The sequence below is a fragment of the Tamandua tetradactyla genome, chromosome 26 (genome assembly GCF_023851605.1).
Source record: "Tamandua tetradactyla isolate mTamTet1 chromosome 26, mTamTet1.pri, whole genome shotgun sequence".
Lineage (NCBI taxonomy): Eukaryota > Metazoa > Chordata > Mammalia > Pilosa > Myrmecophagidae > Tamandua > Tamandua tetradactyla.
Genome location: NC_135352.1, coordinates 30209960 through 30236982, shown reverse-complemented (window position 1 = coordinate 30236982; position 27023 = coordinate 30209960). Strand labels below are relative to the sequence as shown.

The 27023-nt window shown below is 44.1% G+C and overlaps 1 protein-coding gene across 5 annotated transcripts; it reads right to left on the bottom strand.

The window, feature by feature from the left end:
* Window positions 1-1518: 1518 nt before the first annotated feature.
* On the bottom strand, window positions 1519-26731 carry DCTD (dCMP deaminase). Of its 5 annotated transcripts, none has more exons than XM_077144453.1 (7): window positions 26622-26731; window positions 24690-24804; window positions 24163-24298; window positions 7105-7221; window positions 5579-5675; window positions 4220-4294; window positions 1519-1567 (listed from the first exon to the last, which is right to left on the bottom strand). In XM_077144453.1, the coding sequence occupies exons 2-7, from the start codon at window positions 24795-24797 to the stop codon at window positions 1534-1536; spliced, it is 567 nt and encodes a 188-aa protein (XP_077000568.1). In that variant the 5' UTR covers window positions 24798-24804; window positions 26622-26731; the 3' UTR covers window positions 1519-1533. The 5 variants fall into 5 exon arrangements, with proteins under 5 accessions (XP_077000568.1, XP_077000565.1, XP_077000567.1 ...); XM_077144450.1 differs by lacking the exon at window positions 26622-26731 and adding an exon at window positions 26151-26586; XM_077144451.1 differs by lacking the exon at window positions 1519-1567 and adding an exon at window positions 2911-3466 and having other exon boundaries at window positions 26622-26714.
* Window positions 26732-27023: the final 292 nt, after the last annotated feature.

The following is a 27023-nucleotide window of genomic DNA, read 5'->3' as shown; positions in this document are numbered from 1 at the left end:
TCCGTTCCAATTAAGCAGCAACTCCCCATTCCCTACCCCTGTCCCAGCCCCTGGTAACCTACATTCTCAAATCTGATTTTATGAATTTGGTTATTCTAATTATTTCATATCAATGAGATCATACAATATTTGTCCTTTTGTGTCTTGCTTATTTCACTTAACATGATGTCTTTGAGGTTCACCCATGTTGTTGCATGTATCAGAACCTTGGACCTTTTTCACAATGGAATAATAGTCCATTGTATGTATATATCACATTTTACTTACCCACCCATCCCGTGATGGTCTCTGGGGTTGCTTCCATTCCTTGGTGATTGTGAATAATGCCACTATGAACATCCGCGTGCAAATATCTGTATAAGTCCCTGCTTTCAGTTCTTTTCAGTGTATACCCAGAAGTGGAGTTGACAGGTCATATGGTAATAATTCTGTATGTAGCTTCCTGAGGAACTGCCAAACTATCTTCCATGGTAGCTATACCATTTTACATTCCCACCAAGAATGAGTGTTCCTAGTTTCTCCACATCCTCTCCAACACTTGTGTTTTCATTCTTTAAAATGGTAGCCATTCTATTGGGTGTGACATGGTATCTCACTGTGATTTTGATTTGCATTTCCCTGATGACTAATGATATTGAGCATCTTTTCATGTGCTCTTTGGTCATTGGTATATCTTCTTTGGAGAAATGTCTTTTCAAGCCTTTTTTTTTTTTAATTGGGTTGTTTGTCTTTTAATTGTTAAGTTGTACAATTTCTTTATAGAGTCTAGATATTAAACCTTTATTGGATGTGTGGTTTCCAAACATTTTCTATTTCGTAAGTTGTCTTTTTACCTTCTTAACAAAGTCCTGTGATACACAGAAATTTTTTTAATGAAGTCTCATTTATTTGTTTTGCTGTTGTTGTTGCTTGTGCTTTTGGTGTCAGGTCTAAAAAATCATTGCCTAAAACAAGATCCTGAAGATGCCTCCCTACATTTTCTTTTAGGAGTTTTATGATCCTGGTTCTTATATTTAAGCCTTTGATCAATCTTGAGTTAATTTTTGCATATGGTATGAGAAAGAGGTCCTGCTTCATTCTTTTGCATATGGGCATCTAGTTTTCCCAGCACCATTTGTTGGAAACTTCTTTTCCCATTGAGTGGCTTGGCCCCCAGGTCAAAAATCAGTTGGTCATAGCTGTGAGGGTCTATTTCTGAACTTGATTCCACTGGTCTATATTTCTGTCTCTGTGCTAAATACCATACTGTTTTGACCACTGCAGCTTTGTAATAAGGTTAAAAATCAGAAGCGTGAGTCCTCCAACTTTGTTCTTCTTTAAGATGTCAACCTGGGTATTTTTAATCTTCAGGTAGATATGGACATGGGAATATAAAAAAATATGCCTAGCACACAATAACTTTAGATCATGAGTCATACAAGCCTAAATTTTTATTTATGAGCTCCACCCAATTTTTCTTTTAATGCTCGTTCCTTTATTTTGCCTTATTTTAATTTAGGAAAAGATGACTAATAGGTTAGATCATTTTCACTGCTAAGTCTTGTTGGTCTTCAGAAGTCTTAGAGTTCTAAAAAATAAAGGAGAAAAGCATAAAATGTGTCAGGGAAATGCAGTTCCTATCATTTCACTCACACATCTTGCTTTTTAAATGTAGTTCCTCTATCACTGGCACAGTAAAAGATAGTTTCCTATTGTCATTTATTAGCTCTGACAGGCAGCAACACTCTTCTCAGATACAGTCTCACTTTGCCACAATTATCTGGTAATACCTGCAAGGCAAAAGACTGCTCAAAACTCCTTCCTTCTGGAATGCTTTCCCCAAAGGCGATAGTTCAAAGCGAACCTCTATTAACAAGAATACTGACATCTGCAGAATTCTCTGGACAGGAAGAGTCCACTAGTCCTGTCGTGAGACCAGAAACTAAGACATAAGTACTTACAGTCCAGCCACCAGGAAATCGAGTTCGGCATTACAGTCTAGGTGGAAGACTTACACACCCACCATGAGAGCACAATTGCTGAACAGCCAGCCACAGACTGTCAAAAGATGTGCTTTTGTCTTAGCAGGTACCCTTCCCTGTTAACCTCCCTCCACCAGGAAAAAGAAACAAAAAAATTTCACCAAAACTCAATATAACAAACTGGGAAAGAATATTTTAGTATCAAATTTTAAAAATGAGATGTACTGCTGCCTTATTAGGCCCTAGACATATTTACGAATGTGATATTACAAAAAAATCCATACTCCTTGCGCATAGGGCTTGTAACCCATGATTTGCAGCAACACAAAATTGAATACATTTTCTTATCTTTAAGTCTCTGTACTGATTTCTTTCTTCTGCATACCTTTTATTTTTATGTGTTCTGGAAAACAAAAGAGGGCAAGGGGGTTGGAGGTGATAGAGAAATAAATTGAGGAGAGAAAATAAAAATTTAGAGAGATGGTGGCCAGAAATGACAGAATCCTGATCTGCAGAATTACAGGAGGGAGGAGGGCTGGGTCCCTACCAGGTGAGTGCACCTGTGGCAAGGATCAGTTGTACAGAAAGAAGGTGGTGAGCTTTTCTCTTACAGCTTAAACCTGGTCTATACTGCAGCATCACTCTGGTAGCAGGACACTACAAATGTAATTTAAAAAGCACTGAACTGCGCACCTGAAAGTGGTTACAATGGGAAATTTTATTTTATATGTTACCAAAATAAAATTATTTAAAAAACCCATATAACTGTTAAAGAAAAAAGAAAGCATCAGCTATCAGTGCGAGGGGAAGCACACAGCATTAGGCTCTCAAATGGTTCTCTGGGCATCGAAACACATGTAGTGTGCTTTACAGACAAGGCAGATATGACAGAAGTGGAGAGTTAAGCATATAATTATAATATTATAAAAACGAGCATACTTCAGTGTGGTTCATTTTAATAAGATTTTAATAATATTGGTAAGGAGCCAAATTACAAAATGTCCTAGAATATGGAGTACAAAAACCTCAGAGACAAAATAAAAACTCATGCAAATAAAAGAACACTTTAAAAAAGATAATGATCTTTAGGATAAAGAAACCATTTTCTCAACAAAAGTATGGAGCATGTTTAATAAAAATTAAATGAGATTAAAGACAAGGTGCACAGCCACACATTCACCAACTCCTGGAGATGAGGAGGGTGAGATTTGTGTAGACCAAGGCAGCGTGCCAGGAGCACAAATGAGCTCCAATCACCAATAGATCTACAATAAACTGCCTCCAGGTGGGCTGAATTTCTCACATTTCACTTACAGGATAGGAATTAATTTGCTCTCGGGTTGTAGAGCAGCCTTGGAAATGAGCTGTGCTGACGCAGAGGGATGACAGACAAGACATTTCCAGAGAGGAAGGGGCCAGGCGGATGCCCACTGCTGCTGTCCACACACCCCAGCTGCCATGCGGGCAGGACGTGGTCTCAGGGGCATGGAAGACAGGTTTGTCTCCTGCAGGAACAGTTCATTTATTCAGATAAACTAAATCTAAGAAACTAAACCATCGGGGGTCCCCACCCCCCAAAGAGACAACGTGCCACCACCCCACGTGTGGCAGGACAGCAGGGGTGCAGCAAGGGACCCTGGTTTGGCCACACTCATCACACGTTGGGACACCCTACCTGGTTTTTTAGGGGGAGACGGTAGCTGGGTGCGTGTTCTCTCAACCCTTTACAGCAATACTTTAATGCTACTGTCATTTGGGCCCTATTTTTGCTTTTCCAAGGGCACTACATGTTCTGCTTCATTTGGGCCAGATGTTCAGATCAGCGTGTCTGCTCATCCCCGCTAAGAACACAACGACAATTATTTATTTGTCCTTCTAGCACATGGAGCAATGAAGAGTGGCTGCCGAAATGTAGCAGATGACAGACAGCTGACACTCCTCTGCAGCGCCACCAGAGTTCAACAGGCTGGGACACAAAAGAGGGGTGCAGGGTGGGGGAGGGCCCTCAGGCCAGCCCTGTGCAGGAGGCTCTCTATAGGCCCCTTATTCTAAACCACAAATCAATTGCTTAAACAGACATTGAGTCCATGTGAAGGGAGAGACACTGAGGAAGATGGGAGGCTTTACATTCTTTAGATATCTACTTTTGCTGTACCAGCTATTCAAAAGTTACGTGTAACTTCAAGATGAAAGGCATTAGCAGCTTCTTAGGGGAGGATAATCCCAATCTTCTGGAGATTTAATGAGATGTAACTCACTGAAGCTTCTGACTCGGTCTGCTGTTAATTGACTCAAAGTCAATGACAATCTTGCTGCACTTCGGCGTGAATTTCCTAAACATAAAACAAAAAAACAAAACTAACAAAATGTATAACGCTATTATCTGGTGAGTAGTTAAAATGATTTGTTTGTTTTGGCTTAACTTCCATTTTCTGCCGGAAGAGAAGAATTGCCCGGATTCATTTGATACCTTATCTCTATAGGAGCCAATTACAGTGCACCACACTGAGAGAAACATGGACCGGAAAAGACTAAGACAAAAAAAGATGCATGGGGTTGCTTGGCGGTGTGTTCTTCAGCTATCTGAATTCATGGATTATCAGGGAGTCAAAGAATTTCTAAAAAGTCAGCTGCTCAACATGTCATCTGATTACTAGTTTTCCCACCAGATTTATCTGATTTCCTAGGAAATTTCTGCAGCCAACTTGGAGTGGCTCTAAAGCAAAAAGAGAGTAGTTTTTCTTTAGCCTTTTATCCATAGCAAGGAACAATATGCTTTAAGTGAGGAGTAATTTTAAAATCATATTCCTAAATGCAGCAGTGAAAAAAAGAAAAAACCTCTACTAATTAATGCACCTTCTGTTACAGTCAAAAGGGAAATATCTGGGGACTAGGTGTATTCGTTTAAAAAATCAGTAAACAAAAGATTATGTAAATAATTTGGATTTAAAGTCTCATAAGGCACAACAGTTTAACTCAAGAGATTCATTATGTGTTACCTATATCCCTAATGATGAATCCGATGGACTAAGCTTGTTACCTGCTATAATAATCCCTCCATGGACTGCAAAGACTGGAGAGAAAAAGCTCTGCAAAACCTTATAGTCTCAAGAGACTTTTCCTCCAGGAATCAGTTAAACTTAGTTGCAAGTAAAACATACCTCACAATCTTTGCCTAGCCAAGGTAATCATAAAAATCGAAATGACTTCAAACCTCAATTTCAAATGGTGCTGTAAAAAGAATTCCTGGAGTTTCAGCCCTGGCAGCTTACTTTCATCCTAAATTTTCTATGCCAGAGTTGTTACCTTTGCAAAATTTACCAAGGTTAATATTAAACAACTTGTGAGAGTTTAGATTTCTTAGTACTAGGCCAGTCTAAGCCCTGAAAAATTACTGATACGAAAGTACAACTGTTAAACAGATTGTCTTCAGCTACTTCTGTCACTGCTCTTAAAAATCTATCCCTAAAAAAATGTTTGCTGCTTCTTCCATCGAAATTGAAAAGATGCTCCCGGGTGTGGAAGGCATCGCAAGCACAAGCGAAACATCACACAAGGTCAGATGTTTTTTCTGCGGCCCCTCCCACGGTGCCTCCCCGCAAGATCTCTCCACTCACCTGAAGGCGACCCCAGCCATATCAAACATGAGCCGCGCAGCTTTTGTCTCATCACTATCATGGTATTTATCAGACATGAAAATAACTTCTTTTATACCTGAAGAGGTAACAATGGAAACCCCATTAGCACATGCAGACAGAGATAGTGCAAAAGACACGGCGGAGCGGAGGAGCCCTGGCAGTGCCTATGATTAATTACCTTTTTCTGAGTGTGCTTGCAGACACTGTCCAGTTACTGAAATATATATCTGCTGCTTTCTAATACAGCAGAGGATGGATTATATTTAATCTGCCCTCCGGTCTTTATGGATTTTTTTTTTTAAAAACAAATGCAAAGTGAAAACATGTCAAGTAGTCAAGCCTTGATCCGATTAACAAATTTTCTTTACTGCAGGCAACCAAATATTCTTTATTCATAAGGCAACTCTTTTAACTCAAGAAGCTAACAATGGCGGGGGGAGGCGGAGAGTGGAGAGTGGAGAGTGCTTATTCAGAAATAAGCACCACTGCATACTTTCAAGAGTGGCTCTGCAGATGAAGTCAAGCCACCTCTATGGGAAGTAGATCTATTTACTTTTCCTGATCTCACCAGGGAGTACCAGCTTGAGAGCCAGGCACCTGAAGGTCCTCGGGCCACCCCCCAAGACTGCAGACTGCATCGCCACAGGCCTCTGTCAGAAGCACAAGGAAACTGGGCCTGCAGAGACCCCTCAGTTCCTCTCGGGCACCTGCTGCAGACTCGGCACTTGAACTGCCTCATAGGAGACCCCTGAAGGCTGGTGCCACAGCAGGGCAGGGCAGCCCGTCTCACACGGCTCAATGAAGCCTTCTGATTCTGCAAGTGCCAGACCTCTTCTGTCCAGAGATCCACGGGGCTCGTGACAAATGGCCCCTTTAAACTACGCATGTGCCTAAACATGATAAGTGTTTAAATCTCAAGCCAAGAGTTTTATGGAGATAAAGTGCAGCTGAAACAGAGATGTGACAGTTTGAAAAGGTGAAATACTCAGAACACAATGGTGTCGATTTATGGTAATCATAATAGAAGAAAAACTTTAAAGTAGTACTATCTGAGCCTTATGACATTTATATGCAAAGATATTTGGATCTTCAAATATCAAGTACATACAACATACAAATTAAAATTTCATATACAGACTCCCAGCTGACCTTGTTCCTGACAGAAGTTCATTTCTCTCCCTCCCCTCTGCTAATCTATGCACAATATGTCAGAGAATAGTAAATTGACAGTAATTATATGCAATGCCTGTGTTGTTTTTTGGCAGTTTGCAGTTTAAGAAGTTGCAAACCAAATTAAAAACATGCTAAGAATCACAGAGGATGCAATTAGTCTTAGAATACCTGGCACCATTCAAAAACAAAACGCAGGAAATATCTTGCAAAGTTGATGGTGCAATTAATTCAGATCTAAACAACAGCAATTTAAGATCAAACACATCGGCAATGAGTTACTGATGAGCAGGCAGCAATGCAAATGTGACAAATGGAAACAGCCCGGTTCCCACCTGCCTGGATGATGAGCTTAGCACATTCATTACACGGGAACAAGGCCACATACATGGCACAGCCCTTCACATCGGCCGAATTTTTGTTCATAATGGCATTCAGCTCGGCATGGCACACTGCGGGTTTAAAAGAGAAAGGAAAACTTAGATTGCAGCTTGTGAAGAACTAACAGTGTTGAAGCATTCCAGTCTCCCTCTGAAATAACATGCAATAGATTCAATTAAAAAAAAAATTGATTAGAAATGGCAAGCACCGAGAATACCAAATGAGGACCCAAGGTCCACCCGGGCTGGCGGTTTGCAGGAGAGCCGTCAGCTGCAGCAGCCGGCGCTTCCTCGGTCCCCGAGCAGCCGGGGACGCCAAGGCCAGAGCTCTCTGCTCACCTGCGCACAGCAGCTCACCAAGCCAGAGGACCCTGGGGCAGGGAGCACCCACAAGAAAGGCTCATTTGGGTGCGGGTATGCCCACATAGGGACGTGCTCTGCTGCCCTTAAAGAGGGCATGGTGCGATTCTCGGAGCGAGAGAATCAAGAAGTGAAGCTAAGCATCTCCACCTACCTCCCGCTCTTTGCCCACTCCATCAAAGAAAAAAACCCCAGCGTACAGTCAGTGGTTTAGTCTTTTGTAAAGAAAACATTAAGCTGCTTAATGGCAATGGATTCTCAAGTTCTTGATATACTGCCCATTTCACCACCGATGTACAAACAGTTGTGCAGGGCCAGCCCCAGATGTGCTGAATTTGAGGTCAAAGGGAGCACCTTGCCCTTCTCTCCCCACCTGTGACAGCCCATCATCTCCCACCAGCCTCCTGGGTGTCTCCACCACCTCAACCCGGGAGCGCTCCGCCTGGCAAGGCAGCGAACGTTACTCACGGTACGGATTTAGTTTTGTTTACTGGAGCAGTTACAGATTTACACAACAATCACGCGTAAAGGACAGGACTCCCATAGACCACCCTATTGTTAAGACACTGCATTGGTGTGGAACATTAGTTACAACTGATACAAGCACATTTTAATAACCAATTTCGGTTTGAATCACAAACCTGCTTTGGGAGGGTTCTGTTTTGCCATCTTACACTGTTTTGTTAAATGTTCTGGGTTTGTTATGTAAAACTATATTATAAACTTCCTATGGCAGTGATTCTTAAACTTGTCTACAGATTGGAATCCTTTAAAAAAATACTGATGCCTGTGTTCATATCCAGGCTGTGATGGTTTGAGCTTTGGAATTTTTAAGAAATTCCCCAAGTGATTCTTACATGCATGGAGTTTAAGAAGTTTAGGAAGGAGCCTTCTGGGGTCCTTCGGTACCCCACAGAGGATTTAACACGTGCTATGGATACAACTGCTAAAACAAGTATTTGCTGAGCAAATTAATGAATGTCTGTTGGGTCATGGTGTCAATCACACAAAACTCCGAGAATAATATATAAATATGGGGAACTTCGAGTATGTCCCCTACACTCTCCAACCTTCCACATTTAACATCTTGCAGGGGTTTAGTGGCCTTAAATAAATGATAGTCTAAACTCATGGCTCTCATAGATGTTAGTCCAATGAACATTTGTGGAGTACGTAATTCTGGGTTAGGCAGGATAAAGATCCTGGCCCAGCCCTTTCCATTTTCTGGGAGAATTGCAACTCTCTCTGTGCATGTGTCCTTGCAGCAGCTCTGCAGTGTTGCAGGCAGAAAGCTGACCTGGAGCCCTTCTCAGGAAATGGCAGTACATGCTTATTAACAATCTATGGGTAAGAAGTTTAGGAGGTCTTACGTGTGAAAATGAATAGTTTCTGGCATTGCAGGAAAATCTGAAAGGGGAAAAAAAAAATCTTGGTTTTAATCAAATCCCAGCCCATCAGAGAATGATTCCCTTTGGACGGAGGGACCCCAGCCACGCTCCCTCAGACTCTGGTCTAACCAAGAAATCCAGGGGGAATGAGAGGACGAGAGGACACTGACCTCGGGAGAGGCTGGGAGAAGCTCAAGCAGCCCCACCTCTTCTCCGTGACCCAGCTGCTGTGAAGCTGGGACTGACACTGCTCAGTGTTAAAAACAATTAGATGTAATTGTTTCCTTTACTTCCCCTTGAGGGCAGAGACCAGCCTTCCAGGTTCTTTGTAACTCCCAGAGCCTAGTGGGATGCCTTTAACATACTGGGTGTTAAATATTTATTGAATGAATAAAGGAGGAAATGCAGTTTCCAATCATTGACGGTAACTGGGGAAATACAGAAAGTCCTCTTAAATTCAAATATCAAAACTATGCTTTTCCATTTAATAAACATTTTCGATGGTGCCGATATTAATATTCAGAACTACACAGTGGCTGACTCTGTTATGAAACACCATTATACTGTCCTCTTTTGAATCTCTAAAACTTGTCACGTTGGCTGCGGCAATCTCCCTCTAATTCTTCTGAGGCAGTCTGGGGCAAAATTTTAACATTATACGTCTTGATTCATTAATGAAAATTACCATATGAAACAGATCCTCTCGGGCAGCATCTGACAAGCCTGTGTATACATGGTTTTTATAGAAACAACACACGAGATCATAAACAGCGTTCCTTTCTCTTAACTACAAAATCACAAGATAAAAAATGTGAAATTTCTTGTTAGAAAAAGTGGAAATCTTGAGGGTCGCGTGATACTGAGGGATACGTGAGACTCTTAAAAAAAAAACAGTTCATGATCCCATGAGTTCAAAAGGAGACAGTGATAAAAACGAAACTCGAGTGTTCAGTGACGAGCATAAAGGTCATCCAACCCTGATTTCTGGGTTCAGCCCTGCACCCCTTTAACTCTGGACATGACAGACAGCTTCTCCTTCTTGTCTCCAGAGCCCCAAAATATCCCACCTGGTCTTATCAGCGGCCCTCATCTTCAATTTTTCTCCTATTGTCACTGACTATATGAATCCATTCATTCACAGATTCTCAGACAACAGACCTATTTGTAAAACCTTGGCACTGACATTTCTAACCCCAATTTTCCATCTTCTTCTTGGGCCTTTTCTGTGGGCAATCGGGGGGTTCTCTGTACCTGTAGCACTACAATAAACACTGCACAGATATCTGACAGCAGTAAGTTAAGGAATAAATTCATCTTCCTCTAGTGCTAGCATTTTTATCTCGCTGCCCATAACTGCAGCAAGAGCTACAAATATTAGCTGAGTGCAAAAGCCAACCAAGGAGGTGTGCTTCTGTTAGTGATCCTGAGGTGAGCAGAGTTTTTACAGTCACAGCGGGAATAGGACCAAGTATTCCAAAAATACTGCAGCATCTCTGAAGCGTTCATGAGATAGTCTAAACTGTGGGGAAAAGACTAATTATTCTTCAATGGCTAAACAATAAGCAACAACAAAAAAACCCTCCAAATACTACATGTATATTTGACAAGCACAAAGAGGGACACAAAAGCCTTCAATGATCCCCAACATTGTTTAAAAGGAAAAAAATCAAGTGCTGAAAATATCAGATTAATGCTTATAAAGTTCTTGATTGCCAAAAGAACCTCTGTTTCAGGTAATTATAAGACAATTCATATGCTTTGGTCTTTTTTTCCCTCTTTCCTATTACTAACTGTCAGAATTCAGAACTGCATTAACCTTGGACTGCTGAGAAAAGATTGTATAATTAGAAAACTGTATTTTTCAAATTCTTTCTTACTGGCTTGATTAATCTTTACTGTCTCATGTAGGCGGTTCTCCAGAAGTTTGACAAATTAACAGGATATATTCCATCCTTGGCTAGATTTAAGAGATTCAACATCTTATAGATTTGACTTTCATCTCATTTGATATAAGACTAATACAGTATCTATTTTAGACAGTGGTATGGTTAAGGTTACTCAAATAGGTTTACACAAAACAAAACAAAACCCGGAATACAAGCTAAACAAATTCTAATCACTTCACAGATAATTTAGCAGTAACAGTGTTAACCACTTTAGAGATATGATGGGATACAATTTGGAGCCAAGAAACCTAAGTTTCTGTTCTGGTTAAAGAAATTGTCCAGATTGTTTAAAATCCCTTAGTTTAAGTGGGATAGAATATTGCTTTAAAAAAAAAAAAAAAAGACTTTCTCCAGGCTGAGGGGCTTTCTGGCATGGCTGGCCGGAAGAGGTGTGGGCAGCCCGGAGTGGCCGCTGCTTAGGGTCGGGTCAAATGGGCAGGCACAGGCCACTCACCCACTGCCAGCGCAGCCCATGCTGTCCCCTGCCAGCGAGCTCTGGCTTACTTTACACACCTCAAAATATCCGCGGGGAGCCGCTGCCCTGCCCCTGAGGGATGATGGCAAAGGTTCCGGGGCTCCGCAGCCACCAGGTTCAAAGCATGGACAGTTCAGGCCACTGGCAAGACGGGGTCGGGGCTCAAGAGCCAAGAAGCGTCAGCTCGACCTTCCAGAGCGAGGCGGAGGGGAGCGTCAGCTCTCTTCCTTCCACTCACCGGACCGTCGCCCTGCATGTAACTGACATAAAGTGGGTACAACAGTTCAAGGTCGACCTGCGCGTTGTGAAAAATAACTCAATGTTACTAGCGGTCAACGAGAGGGAGGAGTAAGGGGTTTGGGATGTATGATATTTTCTCTTTATTTCTTTTTCTGGAGTGATGCAAGTGTTCAAAAAATGATCATGGTGATGAATACACAACTATGTGATGGAACCGTGAGGCACTGTGTGAACTGTGTACGTGCAAAGATTTGTCAATAAAAGTAGTTTTAAAAATAAAATAAAATAACTCAATGTTAATTTTTACAAGGTACTCCCCTTCCATTCTGATGACAAGGCTTTTTGAAGCGACTCCCTGCAGGCGAAGTGTTCTGACTTCTGGGGTCCTGTAGGCAGCAGGGTCACTGAATCTGGGCACTTCTTTCTTGGGCCACCCCTGACAGGACTGTTAGCAGCCTTCCACCCAGGGCAGAGGTGCACTCACCCCTCCAGTCCATCCATCTAAGGAACCATTTCACTGCCTCTGGAGCTAAAATGGAAGCGTAACTACTGATTTCTTAATTATTGAAAGATCTCCTGTCAGGGCCTCATATGTCACTGTCAGCCTCCAAAATACCTACCCTTCGAGTAAATAATTTAACAGAACTGCCTGTAAATCAAGCCCCCCCCGACCTCCACCCCAAGCACACCCTCCCCCCACCAAGGTTATCAAGTGTTCACTGTCAGGACTACCCCAAAATCCAAAGCAAATCTCTCTCTGGAAGTCTGGCCCCAAACCAAGTCACTCTTCTTCCTTATCTCCCTTTCATCAAGTTTCTGCATCTGTTAAGTAGCAACTTGATCATGGGATTTTCAAATGAACTGAAATAAAGTGGGGAGCTGGGGAACAGGAGACCCAATTTGGAAAACGACAGTCACACCACGCCTGGAAGGCAAACCCACCCCATCTCAGCCCCCGCTCTCCACCCCTGCCTGTCCCACAGAGCCCCCGCCCAGTTTCTCGTTCCATGGCTCCTCACATGGAGCCCCCGCGGCCCCCGGCCTGAGGAGCCTCCCCTCTGTAGAGGGATGCAGCAGGGGGGGGAAAACAGTCTGACACGTTTCCCACATACAGGCTCTGATGTGTTCTGTGGCAAACACTGCCTGGCCCCTCCCTGCAGAATGCTCAAAGGGCCTGGCCAGGGGATGCAGGGAGGAAGGAGGGGGCTGGTGCCCGCAGGGCTCACCCCGAAGGACACACAGGAGACAACCAGAGCACCGTGTGGAAGGTACACGCACTGGCATGGAGAAATTTTAGGAGATGAGGGGTTTAAACGCACTGTCGTGGGTAGACAGGGAATGGAATCTGCAGGTAATTTTGTTTCTGTAGAGAACTGTATCTGGATTACAAACGGCTTTTCAGAGCACCAGGTGTCTCAACCCTGAGATTTGCCTACACAAGGGTAAAGTCTCGTCAAGCCCAAGTAGGAGTACAACACCCTCCCTGGCCACCCCAAAGGCTAACAATGAAGCTCAAGAGGAAAAGCGTAGGGGAAAAAAGCTTTGTGAAGGAGAGGTATGCAAATGAAGCCACTGTTGCCGATGGTCGGATCGGGACGTGTTTTCTCCTTTTCAGAAAGGCCCATCTCGGCCCTGGCTGGTCCTCCGGGAATGAGGGCTTCGGGGGTCGGCTGCCGGGACGGGGTCTTCCCGAGCAGGGGCGGCAGGTGCCAGCACCGGGGCCTCACCAGACCACACCCACGACTGCCCCCCCAACCGCCCCCGCGCACACTCGGTGGCCCCTATTCCGAGGACAAACAATTCCGGCGGAGGTGCTACCGTACAGCAAAGGTCCGTGAAAATAAAACACAGGAACAGAGATGGCGGGGAGGTGGGGGGCACGACCCAGCATCCCGCCTGGGGAAAGGCGGCGCCCCTCCTGGTATCACTTCTGTTCACAGAGGGGGCGCCTGCGAGAAACAAACGCGGCACGAGGGATCCCGGCGCGGCTAAGGGAGGGAAGGGCCGCTCGCTCGGACGGACGGACGGCGGCCGGCCCTGCTCGGGGTGAAGCCCTGCTGCCTTGGGTGCCCATCTGCTCACGGCGCAGCTCCCAGCCTGAGCCGCGGCATTAACTCCGCATCCACTCTTGGAGCTCTGTCTTCGGCTTGCCGCCGGGCTCCCCCTTTTCCCCACTGGGCACTGTTCCCCTGCCGGGCACCACCATTCCTCAGCCAGGCACCCGTGTTCCTCTGCCGGGCACCCAACCCGTTCCTCTTCCGGGCTCCCCCGTTCTTCTGCCGGGCACCCCCATTCCTAGCCCAGCCACTCCCATTCCTCCTCCCGGCATCCCCATTTCTCCCCGGGCACCCCTGTTCCTCTGCCAGGCACCCTGTTCCCCCACCAGGCCACGGCCCTGCGTCTGCCCTCCGCCTCCTGACCACCCCTCGCGCAGAGGGCCTGCCACACAGAGTCTGCTCCCACCACCTACAGGTTCGCGACCTTAGGTATCCTGATAAGCCGCATCCTCCTGACCTGTGAAATGGAGAGAAAAATGCCTACCTCCGAGGACCATTCCCAAGACTAAAACGTATTAACAGGCCCAGTCCAGCCCAGCCCAGAAGGTCCACCTGACAGAGGTCACCACTCCCTTATCCCTGTCCTGCTCCGGCCCCCACTGCCCACTTGGCCTGGGTGCAGGCAAATGCCACTTATTCCTCTCTCTCTCTCTCCCACTCTGCTCCCCAACCCGGCCCCCTTCCCCGCTGCCTCTCGCTAAGGCCACTGACAGCAGCTCACAGCACCCAGGGGAGCCACTTAGCCCCAGCGGTAGTGCTTAGGGCTAAAGAGCTTTCTGACTGTGGTGTTTCCATTTTTTATAATCAAGCCCCCAGAACTCTAATGACATCGCCTCCCTATGTGCCAGAGGGCTTACAATCAGGTCGGGGAGACGAGGATGTGGAAATACTGCAGTCCATGGATGGCTAGCTAAGCCACCCCTCGCCCATCTACACTCCATGCGAGACATGTTTGATGCCTAAAATGTACTACCAACGGAAACAGACCACTAATCATCGTCTGACAGTTCTGTAAGGCAAATGTACACTTACAACGCCTCAAAGCCTCCTTCTCAAGTTACCAGCTAAAAGGATCGACTGGGTCTATGCAGTGAGCACTGGAATAGGAGTCAGGATCTGTAGTTCTAATTACTTCCAGCTCCACAAGGCATGCCTCAGGCAACTCACTGATCCGGTTTCAGGATTAATGGACCTAACTCACGGCAAGCTGCTGACACTGCCCTACAGTCTCAGGACGTTCCTCCGGCAGGCCTTCTCCCACTCCTTATAACAGCCGTTTGTTCTTTTCTCCACAATGTTCAGGCCTACTCACACTCTTCCTCTTCCCTCTTCTTTTCAGCTGACAACCTTACTTCATCCTTCATTGAAAAATGGTAATTTATCATTGTCCCACCTTCAGCTCCATTAACCTTTGTGTCTGCTGTCACACATGCATACCCATTAGTGCCCTCCTCTTGCTGCTAACCAGCAGGGGTGGGTGTCATCCCCTCTCACTTCCTCAAAGACCTTGCTCCTTCTTCCCTTCCTCGATCCGATCATCTCTATTGGATTATTCCCATCAGCAAACAGATGTCCACTAACATCTCCCATTTTATAAACCACACAAGCCAACCCTTCTCTGCCATTCAAGAAGCAACCACCCTATCTCCTTCTGCTCTTTCCACACCATTATCTTGATACGTTGTGCCCACCCACTTCCTTACCTTCTCATCATCTTTCCAGCTCCAATTTGACTTCCAACCCTACCACTCCATTAGAGCTGCTCTTTATGACGCCAATCATGGCCTCCAAGCCACTAAACTCCAAAGAAACCTTGTCATCTTCTCAGACCTCTCAACAGCACTGGACACAGCTGACCACTCTCTCCTTAAAGTTCCATGTGTTCCATGATCACACTCCTTCTTCCTCGGCCCCACCACTAAAAGTGGGTGTCCTCCAGCCCTGACTCTTCACACTGGTGTCATCGAAATGCCAACGCTGCCTATCCTGACATCTCCAGTCCAGACCTTCTGTACCCCCACATCCACCTGATTACCTGGCACCTCCACTTAAAGCTCTCACGGGCATCTCAAACTTCAGGTTTCCAAATTGTCCTTGAACTCCCCTTAAACCTTGCTCCTCTTTGAGTCTTCTCCACCTCAGTATGCCCATTTAGTTGCTCGGACTAGAACTGATGTGGTGGTGGGGGTGGCAGGGGGGTCACAATCTCCCTCCCCCCAACATATCATCCAGGCCTCTTGATTCTGCTTCCAAAATGTACTACTTGTCCAGCCTTCCCTCTCCATCTCCAGCACTCCCAACCCTCTCCAAACCCCTCTCACTCCTAACCCCTCTCACCCAGCCTCTGCAACTGCCTTACAGCTGGTATCTGCTTCTACTCTTGCCCTTGAACAATCCATTTTCCACACAAAACAAGAATAATCTTTTAAATTCAAATTCCTTGCCCTACAAGGGCCTCAGGACCACCTTTGCACTCTGCCCCTCACCTGCTAAGCTTGAGCTAATGTATTCTCTCCAAGTACTTTTCTATCTGTGGGACTTCACCCAAGCAATCCCTGTGCTTGGAATGCTCTTCCTATCCCCAAACACCACCTCTACATCTTTACCTGAGGGGACTCATCTAATCTTTCAGATTTTGGCTTCAAGATCACTTCCTCAGAAAGGACTATTCAATAATACCTCTGTTTCTTTCATTAATGTCTACCCCCTCCAATACTAGACAGCAAACTCCCTAAAAAAAGAAACTATGCATATTTTATCTGCAATTGCACACTGCCTAGCACAGAACCATGTATTAGATGCTCTATCAGTATTTGCTCAATGAATGAATGAGTGAATACAGGTGAAAGTACTCTGTAGAGTGTACTATAAAGTGTAGTTAAAATTTTTAAAAAGCAAGAAAATCTAAGAGAACTCTCCCATCATCAACAAACTGATACAAGAACAGAGGATTTATCAGTATTTACTTGAAATCCTAAAACATTATAACTCACTTGCAGAAGGAAAAACGACAGAGGAATCCGGCTCCCCTCTTGTTCACCTAAACTCAAAATTAATGGCATTTTGAACCAAGTCTTTTAATTGCAGAATTAAAAAATTCATGCTCAGTTATCATTTTAATATTTAAAATTTACTATGGCATCTATCATTTGAGATGAAATTTACACCTCCTCTAATTGGCTGGGACCTACTCTTCAGATGGCATGAGCAGAGAGAACAGTGTGCCCATCCTTGCATTCTCACTCCCTTGCTTTCACCAATACTCTACATTTGTCAGAGATTTTCCAATGCTAGGCAAACATCTATGTCCCAATAAATACTATTAGACTGACTGATTCACAAAAGGATTTCTAAAGTCTTTTGTATTTGGTCTTAGAGTAATTTCTTGTCTCCAAAAGAGTTCTGGGTACATGTCATGTATTCACATATTCTCTTCATTTGTTCACGGGGTCCTATTCTTTAGTGTTGTTATCCAATCTCTTTTTATCTAATGCCCCTTAAACTCCAGGGCTGTGCGGAACACGCACTCTTCCACAGCCCCCTCTGGTTTATGCATTCTGTCTGTAAGCGGATTATATTCGTCTTAGAACTGGAGCAGATTTTAATAGTTGGGAGGGAGAGAGAGAATGAGGCCTGTTTCTACCAGTGTATATGTATGTATGTGTTTTCTCCCTCTTTGCCACTGCCACCAACAGCATTTCACAGCTCAGCAGCTTTGATGGAAGATGCTTTCATAACTCTCTTCAAACCCCAGTAAGCAGAGAAACAGCACCTCACACTAATGCAAGTGCAACTATATTGTTGACTTTTCCTTAGAGTTATAGAGCTGGAGGAATCTCCGGTAATAATTTCCTCCATAAAGATATTGAGAAATAAAGGTCAAGTCCCGTCCAACAACCACTGAGCATGAACATGCCAAATCTGGCCCTGGAGCTCTTAATGGATGCTCCAAGATTCTCTCACTTGACTCTGATAACTTTTGCTTAACTTTTTTGTTTTGGGGGGGGGGGGGGGGGGTGAAAAGGTTTCTTGGTTAATATGCACATTACAGTTATATGTTTTCCCATCTAAATATAAAGCAATAGTCCTAAGTAAAAATAAAAAGCAATATAAATATTTGCAAAAACTCTGAGAAACAGGTTATACTGCATATTTCTGAGTACAGATTATATATATATTCTGCTTTAATATGGGTATTAACAAAGCTTATGAAAGAGGGATTCTTGATGAGAAAAACTCAAAATAAAATAAAACCTTAGTAGGGCGGTGTGATGGTGGCTCAGTGGCAGAATTCTCGCCTGCCATGCTGGAGACTAGGTTTCAATTCCTGGTGCCTGCCCATGCAAAAAAAAAAATTAAATAAATAAATAAAAATAAAAATTTAGTAATTCAGACTAATTTCAAGGAAGAACAGTTGAAATCAGCATAAGTGACATAGAACAGATAAAGAGAAAAAAGACAATAGGTTCATCATTTCTAGATGCGCAACGTAGCCACAAATGGTCACCCAGCATTTCCAAGCAAAGACTTATTAAACTTAAAGTATTTGATAGACTATATTTATCATTAGGAATATCCATCTGCATTCAGTTAATTAATGTGCTCACATACTTAAATCAATTGTTTTCTAAAACTGGTTGTATGTGCCTGTAAAATTTGGTTGAAGCTATTAATTTCTCAACAAGCCTTTTCCTTTGAGAGAGAATGCAAACATAAGTGTCAACTCACTTCAGGTTATCAATTAGGGAACCACTATCTTGAGTTAATTTAAGTTTTCTTATAAACTTCCATGAGGTACAATGGCTTGAAAACCACTTTTTATAAAAAGAAGACAAATATATGTATTTTCCTGGGTAGGTTAGATCCCCACTGATGGGCATTTTAGTTTTTCCTACATCTGCTCTTCAGAACAGAGTGTTTTTTTGTTACTCTCCATCTTTTGTAGATATTCATAGTGGAACAAAAATCTCTAGCTCTCAAAAAATAATTTAACCCCACAGAGACAGATAAAGATACAATAAATTAGCAAAGAAAATCCACATTATTTACACATTCTTTTCTGAAGACTGTTTATAAATAATTATACCTCAAGGTGGAATATGCTTATATGAAGTTGAGTTTTTTTGCGGGTTTTTTTTGGGGGGGAGGTGTGAGACCTCATACATAAGCTGATGTGTTCTCCAGTTTATCTAAAACATCACACAATCAAACCGGAGTTTGCCCAGTGATTCATAAAAGTAATCTATTTAATTTCTTTCCTGTAATAGTGTTCAAAGGTTTTCAGTTTATTATATCAGTTATTTTGTACAAAAGTCCCTAATTAGATCAGCTGTCAAGCTACAACTGCTAGATGGCCAAGGAGGGCAGAGATGGTGAAAAGCTCTAAGTGGAATTAAAATTCTGCAGGAAAAAGAAACAGCAAGTCATCAAATCCACGGATCTGCCTAACAAAACCAGAGGGCATTCAATTTCAACTGGCTGAAAGAACAAATTTGATCTTAATTACTAAGAAGCTCTTACAAGTTGTGAGAAAGTCACAGCTTAAGACGGATCAGCCTCCTAAATTCTTGATAAATTAGTTTCTCAGACTAACCTTTTGGATGCCAAAGAAATGTATCACATGCATGGCAGTCAGGAAAATGCCAGTGTTCAAGGAGGTAAAGTAAATGGCTAAGCAATCACTAAAATGACAGCTATGCATGCTTAACAATATGCTAAATTTAAAAAATAAAGATTAAATTTAAATATAAAATTGAAAGAAGCAAGGCCACACGCTGGCCAACACTGCTTAAAGTTGCCATGCTGAACTCTCTCCTTAATTAATTCCCTATTTTTCAGCATTTTTCTTCATAGCAGTATGTCCTTTTTCGGGTGCTCCTGCAGGAATCCGAATTGACTCTGGGAAGAGCACCACATCTCCATTTCTGCCCAGTGCGTTCAGGAAGGCTACCATGAACTCGTAGGGACATGATGTCTCTACACTACTGTGATGAATGTCGTGCAGCAGGCAAAACAATCCTGGCTTCTCGAAAGATTGGGACAGGAGGAGAGCAAGCCTAAGCACCCTTTTAAACAAAAAGCCACTCACTAACAAGCAGCAGCACGGATGAAAACGCATGAGTGCAGTGAACATTATTAAAAATTCTCTGAAGATTACCAACAGCTCTTGAGCACAGAAGCTGACTCTACTCCATCTCTCTGGTCTGCAAACTACATTGTCATGATTGGGTAGGAAAACCCAGGGAAAGAGTGATTTCTGAATTATCAAGCGTATTTTACCTCTGTTTTCTAAAATTGATATTTTGATTAAACGTTCTTCAGTCTAATGAATTTCACAAAAAGAAAAGAACTAAAGATGTCAGCTGAATTCACCATTGTGGGTTTAGCAACCCTTTTTCCCATAAAAATAAAAAAGTTCAAAAGTGTTTTTAATTTGGTAAATGAAATAAATCTGTTGCTTCCCAATTTTTCAACAAGGTTTTCACTATAACACTGACTTCTCCCTGCCTCTTAACTACTTGAGGATTTTTTCAGGAAAAGGATGAAAAAAAAAGCAGTTTCTTTGGCAGGGAGAATTGTCATATTCTGTATTAATACTAGACTATAATCAAATAGTTTTATGAAGTTTTGATTCTAAGACTAGAAGAACAAAAACACCCTTTAAAAATGCCTCTCCAGAGGGACAGCCCAGAAAAAGCTCCATCTTCCAATTATGCTACATGTGTTCTCTGCTTCCCTCCTCCCCATACGGCAGTGTCAATCAAAACCAATGACTTGCAAACTTACAGGATTAATAAAGTATAATTAAATTGGTTTATGCTTTTGGTAAACTTGAACTTACACAATTTTCAAACCCCCTCTTGGCGAAGGGTTCAAGCAATTATGTGCAGCTTGCTTTCTGCCTAATGCTACTTATAAGCCACCACCCTCCAAGCCCTTGAGCTCTGAGGCCTTCCTTAAACCTCAGTTTGCTCAAGGTGAGAATAGCTGCTCCAACGTGTTAAGCTCTAATAAACATTACAGAAGAGCTGAATTCCTGTGCCCCACAACAGAGCCAGCCCTGAGATACACAGTGGGGTAGCAGAAAAAGCATGGACTAGAATTAGAAGATGTCACCAGCATGTGTGATATTACGGATGAACCTTTGTTTCCCCATCTGTGAAAGAAAAGGGGTAGGCTTGGACCCTGTGGGTAGAGAAATCTGAGTATAAACTACAGAGGTATTTCAAAGGGTCCAAGCACGGTCCACAGACTGGATAAACAGCATGGCTGGTGCATGAAGAAATTCCTCTAAACACACATAAATGCTGTTTAAGTAATGACGTATGGACGGATGAAGAGTGTTACTGACAAGTAGATTTTATCATGGATTTTCTTTCAAAAGATACTACATTTTAGTTAGAATTATACAGGGATCTAGGATTTTTTTTCTTTTTTTTTAACATTTAAAAAAAGGGTACCCCCCCCCCCCAAAAAAAAGAAAAAAAGGGTGCCCAGATTCAAAGTTAGAAATCTTTGGTCTAGAACTCTAGATAGCCTCTAAGACGCTCTTACTGAGATTAACAAGTAACCTTTGAAGCTGTCTATTATGGATTGAATTGTAACCCCCAAAAGATAGGTTTAAGTCCTAACCCATGTCCTATGAAAGCGATCCTGTTTGAGAAAAGGGTCTTTGGAGAGGCAATTAGTTAAGATAAAGCAAACTGGATAAGGAAGGGTCTTCATCCAACCTGACTAGAGTCCTCGGAAGGAGAAGAAATTTGGACACAGTCATATGGGGGAGTGGGGCCTGGGGTGGGGACGTGATGGAGAGACCATAAGGCTGTCACAGACCAAGGAACACAAAGGCTTGCAGCCTGCCACCAGAAACCAGGAGCGAGGCATGGAAAGGACCCTCCCCTCTAAGAGGGAGGCATGGCCTTGCCAACACCCTGACTTCACACATCAGGCCTCCAGAACCATGAGACGATACATTTTTGTTGCTTAAACCAACTAGTCAGTAGTACTTGGTTACGGCAGCCCCAGCAGCAAACTAAGATGCGAGCCTTCCTGATATGACAGCTCTGTCACCATTAATACTGATGAGGAAAGCAAGGGTTGCGTCTTCTCAATCCCAGACATTTTTTGTCTTAAAATGGAAGTTAAAAAAAGGAATTGTGTTTTAGTCAATATTACCATACATTTCTATCTCATCCAATATGCAAACATTTCCTTCTCTGTCAACTGAAATTCCTTCGAAAGGCAAGACCGATAACACAGCTTATACAGAGTCATCGGTATTTAGACCTAAAACCCGTCTTAGCATGTTATTACCATGATGGCAACACTAACTACCTAACTGCCTTTTAAAGACCATTTAATACCTTCTACCACTTTTATGGTACATCAAATTACAAGCCTACTTTCGTGAAAGAGAACTGTCTACATTCTAATATAGCTACATGTAAAATGAATAATTGATAATAGGGCAAAGAGCTTAGAAAACCTAGAAGTATCATCTGGATACCAAAAAATAATGCAGCCAGACAACTGGTATCCAGAAACTTAGCAACTATTCCATAAAAAGAATCAGTGAAGCTGGACAAATGCCTGTGGTTTTTCTTTTTCTTTTTTTTTTCTTTTCATTCTTTCTGGAAGAAGCTCTGAAAGGCATTCTCCCCAACTTGGACAAAAGGCAGCAACTTTAAAGGTTATGGAGCCCTGAAGAGTGGGTTTGGGGGTGGGGGCAGGTATTTACAAATGTGCTGCAAAGCTGCTGGCCTCTCAGTCAGTGCTATAAATCTACCTGGAGCTTATGGTGACTGAAGAAGGCACAGGTTCCACCAGTAGAGGCTCTCAGTAGCCAATGAGGGCCCCGTCATAGCTGATCCAACCACTGGCATCTTTTGCAACCAGCCTCAATACAACAGGCTGACACCTCTCCATCCCTAATAATGTCTCCACATTGGAGATCAGTACAAGGACCAACACTCAGTGAAATGACCGTGGCGGTCATAAATTTCAATGTAGAACTTTAACAAAACATTTTTCTTTGAGAATTTTTTTATACAGGATACTGGACTGTACTCTGAAAAAATATCTCTACATGTACATTAAAACAACTAAATAATTTCTCTTCCTTGTTACCATCAAAAGCTTAAAGAATGAAAACCAGAGGACAAAACAATTCTAAAATATTTTAGCACATTTTTCTTTTCACTCACTATAATCGGCAATAAAACTGGGGCTGAGAAAGTTTTATACTCTCCAGCCCTATTCATTCTACTCCTTCCGATGAGTGATGTTAAATTGACTAATCTATTAAGTCCCCTTAATCATTAAACTACTTTTTATACTCTGAAACCCGAGTGCTTGATGGTTCTCTCTACACTCATTCCTCAATTTCCTCTGCACCTGGAAGCATCTTTTACTCTTATTCCTTCAAAAATGGAGGAGTTGCCCTTAAGCAGTTTAAAGGGAAATTTGTGGGGCTTATTTAATATAATTAAAGTCCAGGGACATTAGTAAAAATATACAAATTAGACTAAAATATAGACTTGCAGGTCTTCATAAGAACAACCCAGAAGAAAACCTACTAAGGAAGAATCAACAAAGAAAGGTATTATATTACATCATGACCTGAACTTTGTTTCCTGGGGTGGGGTAGGGAGTGGGGATCTTTTCCATCTGGACAGTCTTAATGTGCTTTCCTTCTAATATAGCCAGTCTGTTCACTTTCAGACACAGAGGGCTTAACATTATGCAAAATCAACAACCAGGACATGCAGCCTTTTAATGGCATTTGTTGCCTATCTTCCAGGGAATAAAATGAAAGTGAAGCTGTGTCTTGTCCCTCCCAGACAATCTCTGAAATGATTCTCCCTGAAGCTCAGGCTACAAATCCTAAGGATCCTTCCCTAATTTAAAAACGAAAATCATCCAAAGCTTTTTGGTTGCACACATCTGGTCTTTGGTCTGACCACAGCCCACTCTGGGACTGCAGAGTCTCCTGGGACAGGAGGAAGAAACCGCATCATCCATCTCCCGGTGTCCAGCTCATGGTCTGTTTCCTGCTTCCCAGGGATGAGCTGGAACCAGATTTCCTCGGGAGGCAGACGGGCTGAATGAACTCAGCTGCTCCCCCGAGCAAAAGCCCTGGCCAGCATTTGGTGGGCTGACTCTGCTTCCAACCAGTTAAAGAATGAACAGAGCCACAGCACACATTCTCTAGCTCTCCCTGCCAGGGGCTCCAGCCCTCTGCAGAGAAGCCCTCTGTCACTGCCTGGCATTGTACAGCCTGGAAAGTGGCCTGGGAAACATGCCAGCCCTGCCACAGGCGAAACAGCCCTGGACCTCCAGATCTCTGTGAAAGCACGGCCATACCTCCATCCTTGGTTCTCTTTGGAATGTAAGGGATGGGGATGGATGTTGGGGTAGTTCCCTAAGGCTTTGCTCCTTCCCAGTTGCGGATGACTGAAAAGTGAAATGAGGCTCTCTGAGCAACTTTCTTGTTTAAGTGGACACTGAGGCTATGCCACTAAGCAGAAGGGAACACAAAACACCCCTACCGTATGGGTATTTGGTATCCAGCTTATTATCCGCTGTCCTTCTCCAAGGCAACAGGTCATCGCTGCACCCATTTGGCATCCCGTTGTACCCGATCCCAACAATCTTGTTTTCTGCATTCACGATGCAGGCCCCGACCTACAAGGAAACAGGCCGAAGGGCTTAGTTACTACAAGTGGGTAAGTGACTGCAGAGGCAGTGTGTGAAATGAGAAGGACTATATATAGCAGCTCCAAAACGGACATGGGAATGCATATGCTGAGAGCTGTCTCCCCACCCGTTTTCCGTGGCAGGTCCCACAAGCTAATGAATGTTCTCTCCTAGCCCCAGAGGGGGCACAGGAGGCATCTGACAATTATTCGTTCATGGGAAAATACAAGCACATAGAAATGCAGCCCAAAGGATAGCAGATTTACTCTGTATTTTTCAATTGACACAGATATCCACTGAGTTCCTTCTTTCTGTAATTTGCTCATTTATAGGCATCTCTGTGTCTATGTCAAACTATCCTCCCATGAAACTTATGTACCTGGGAGTTTGGATCTTTGCTTCTCTGTGCTGATAAGAAGGCCACTGCCATAAAATACTCAGGCCATTCCAAATAGTCATCCCTTTTTTTACAGGAATTGTCACTCATGCTGGGTCTAGAAGAAAAAAACACCAAAACAGCGGGAGAAAAAAGAATTTGGGTAATTCTGTTTGCTAATTCAATTCAAGCACATTTAAATTTTGGATCTCTGAACTCAGGCAACTTCAGCTACGTGAATCCAACAGAAATCACGAAACATAGAAACCAGAGTTACTTACAGCCTCTGGTTTGAAAAAAATTAAGAAATTAAGTTGTTACTTCAGACGTCTGGATTTGGCACACACAGCTTCACATTTCCACATTTGTTTCTTAAGATGATTTTAAATTAACTACAGATGCCCGATCTACAAGTTGTTCCTTGTACTTCATCCCTCTCCTTTATAAAATGCAGCCAGTAGACAAGGGAGGGGGAAAAGAGGAGAAACATTTATCATCTAATACTTAAAGGTTGTATACATCCTCTCACTCAAGTTTCATTACTAACTAAGGTAGATATTAACATCCCATCTGACAAAGACTCAGAGAACATAGGTAATTTGTACTAAACCAAAAAGGATTGAGTTTCTCCTTTCTGTAATTTGCTCATTTATGTTTGTTAGATCCCAAGAACATGGGCAACGTAATCAGTGGGTAACCACATGTTCGTTAGATTCCAAGAAAACATTTTGAGCAGTCCCAATTCCGGTATTAACCAGATAATGTGTCCCTTCCTTTTCCCTTTAGTTTCCCCAGATGCAACAGCAGTTATCAAACCCCAGTTTGGAATGAAATAAGGTACTATGGAAACTGTCAAGTGCTATTATTACTAAGATAAGACTTCACTAACTCAGGCTTTTACCCCTGTAGGTACAAGATCTCTACAACACGGAGAGTCTATGAAGGGGGCCTAGAACTTTCTTAAAGCGATGAATGGAGGGCCATGGGAGACGTCGGTAGGAGACACAGAAACTGGGTGTATGTACCTGAGTTATCTTAAGAAGGCCTACATATCTGCTTAAACGAGGGGGGAGAATTTCCTAAACCTTCTGCTTCTGGCTGCAGATGGGAAGTGAATGCTACTGGGAAGTGCAGCAGTATCCAAGACTAAGGTATGGTGAACGGGGTATAGGGACCGGTGGTTACCCACTGAGCACCTTGCCCATATTCTGAGACACCTGTAAGCTTTCTTTACATGAAGAGATGGAGGATGGGCTGGATTCTCACCTGCCTTATGGGTTAGCATCCACTATCTGTAGGGTGCCAGAGAAGTACTCACTAAATAGAACTGGCAGGGGAATCGGGGGTGGGGGCGGGGAGAAGGAGCAGAGGTGGGGAGAGGGGGCAGGGGAAGAGTAGGGTGAAGGAGGAGGAGAGGAAAAGGACCATACTCATCCCGGGCAGTCATTCCACTGAGCGCTTTACCTGGCTCGGCATTAGTAACGCTCGCTGGAGCCCTGTGACGGCTGACACCCAGCTGCAGAAACGAGGGAACTGAGGCACAGCTCCAAGTCCAGAGATGCATCTAGTTGCCAGCCCACACACAACCCAAGGTCCTCCCAACATTCTGAATTCTGAGCAAAGGACTAAACCACGCATCTCCCAGCCGCGTGTAAGAAGCAACTGTTGCTTTCACACCCCCCAACGCCCCCCACCCCCAGCTCTGCTTTCCCGGAGAGAGCAAACCCCCTAAAGGCCGCGATGCTCGCCCATGAGGTGAGCTCAGGCGTGACCGCGACCAAACCCAGCGCTCCCCGCTCCGCACTCCTTTGCGTCTGGGACCAGTTAACGGAAGGGGGGGAGGCCTCATCTGGGTGGGCCACCCCAGAAATCCGGCCGGCGAACACCGCGCCACGTGGCGCGCGCTCGGGGAAGGGAGGCGCGCGGGCCGCGTACCCGCCACGGCCGGCCCCGCGCAGGCTCCGCTCCGGCTCCGCGAGCCCACAGGCCCGAGCTCGTCCCGGCCGCCGCTCCCACCGCCGCGGTCCCCCGCGCGCCGGGGGAAGGAAGTCGGGACAGGGGGCGGGCCGCCGCGTGGCCGGAAGACGGACGCGGTCCTGGAGGCTCCGCGCTCCGGGAGGAGGCGCTGGCCCCGCGGGGCGGGCGGAGAGGCGGGCCCGGGGCCGGGGCGGGATGGGGGCGTCCTGGCAGCTGCGCTTCCGCTTCCTTCTCTCCACCCGGGGTTTAGCCCGCGCGGCTCGCTGCCTGGCCAGTAGGTAATTAGGGAGCGGAGTAGCTGCGCTCACGGAGCCCAATCCGCTACCTCCAGGAGCGGGTGTTGCTCTTTGTTGTGAGGAT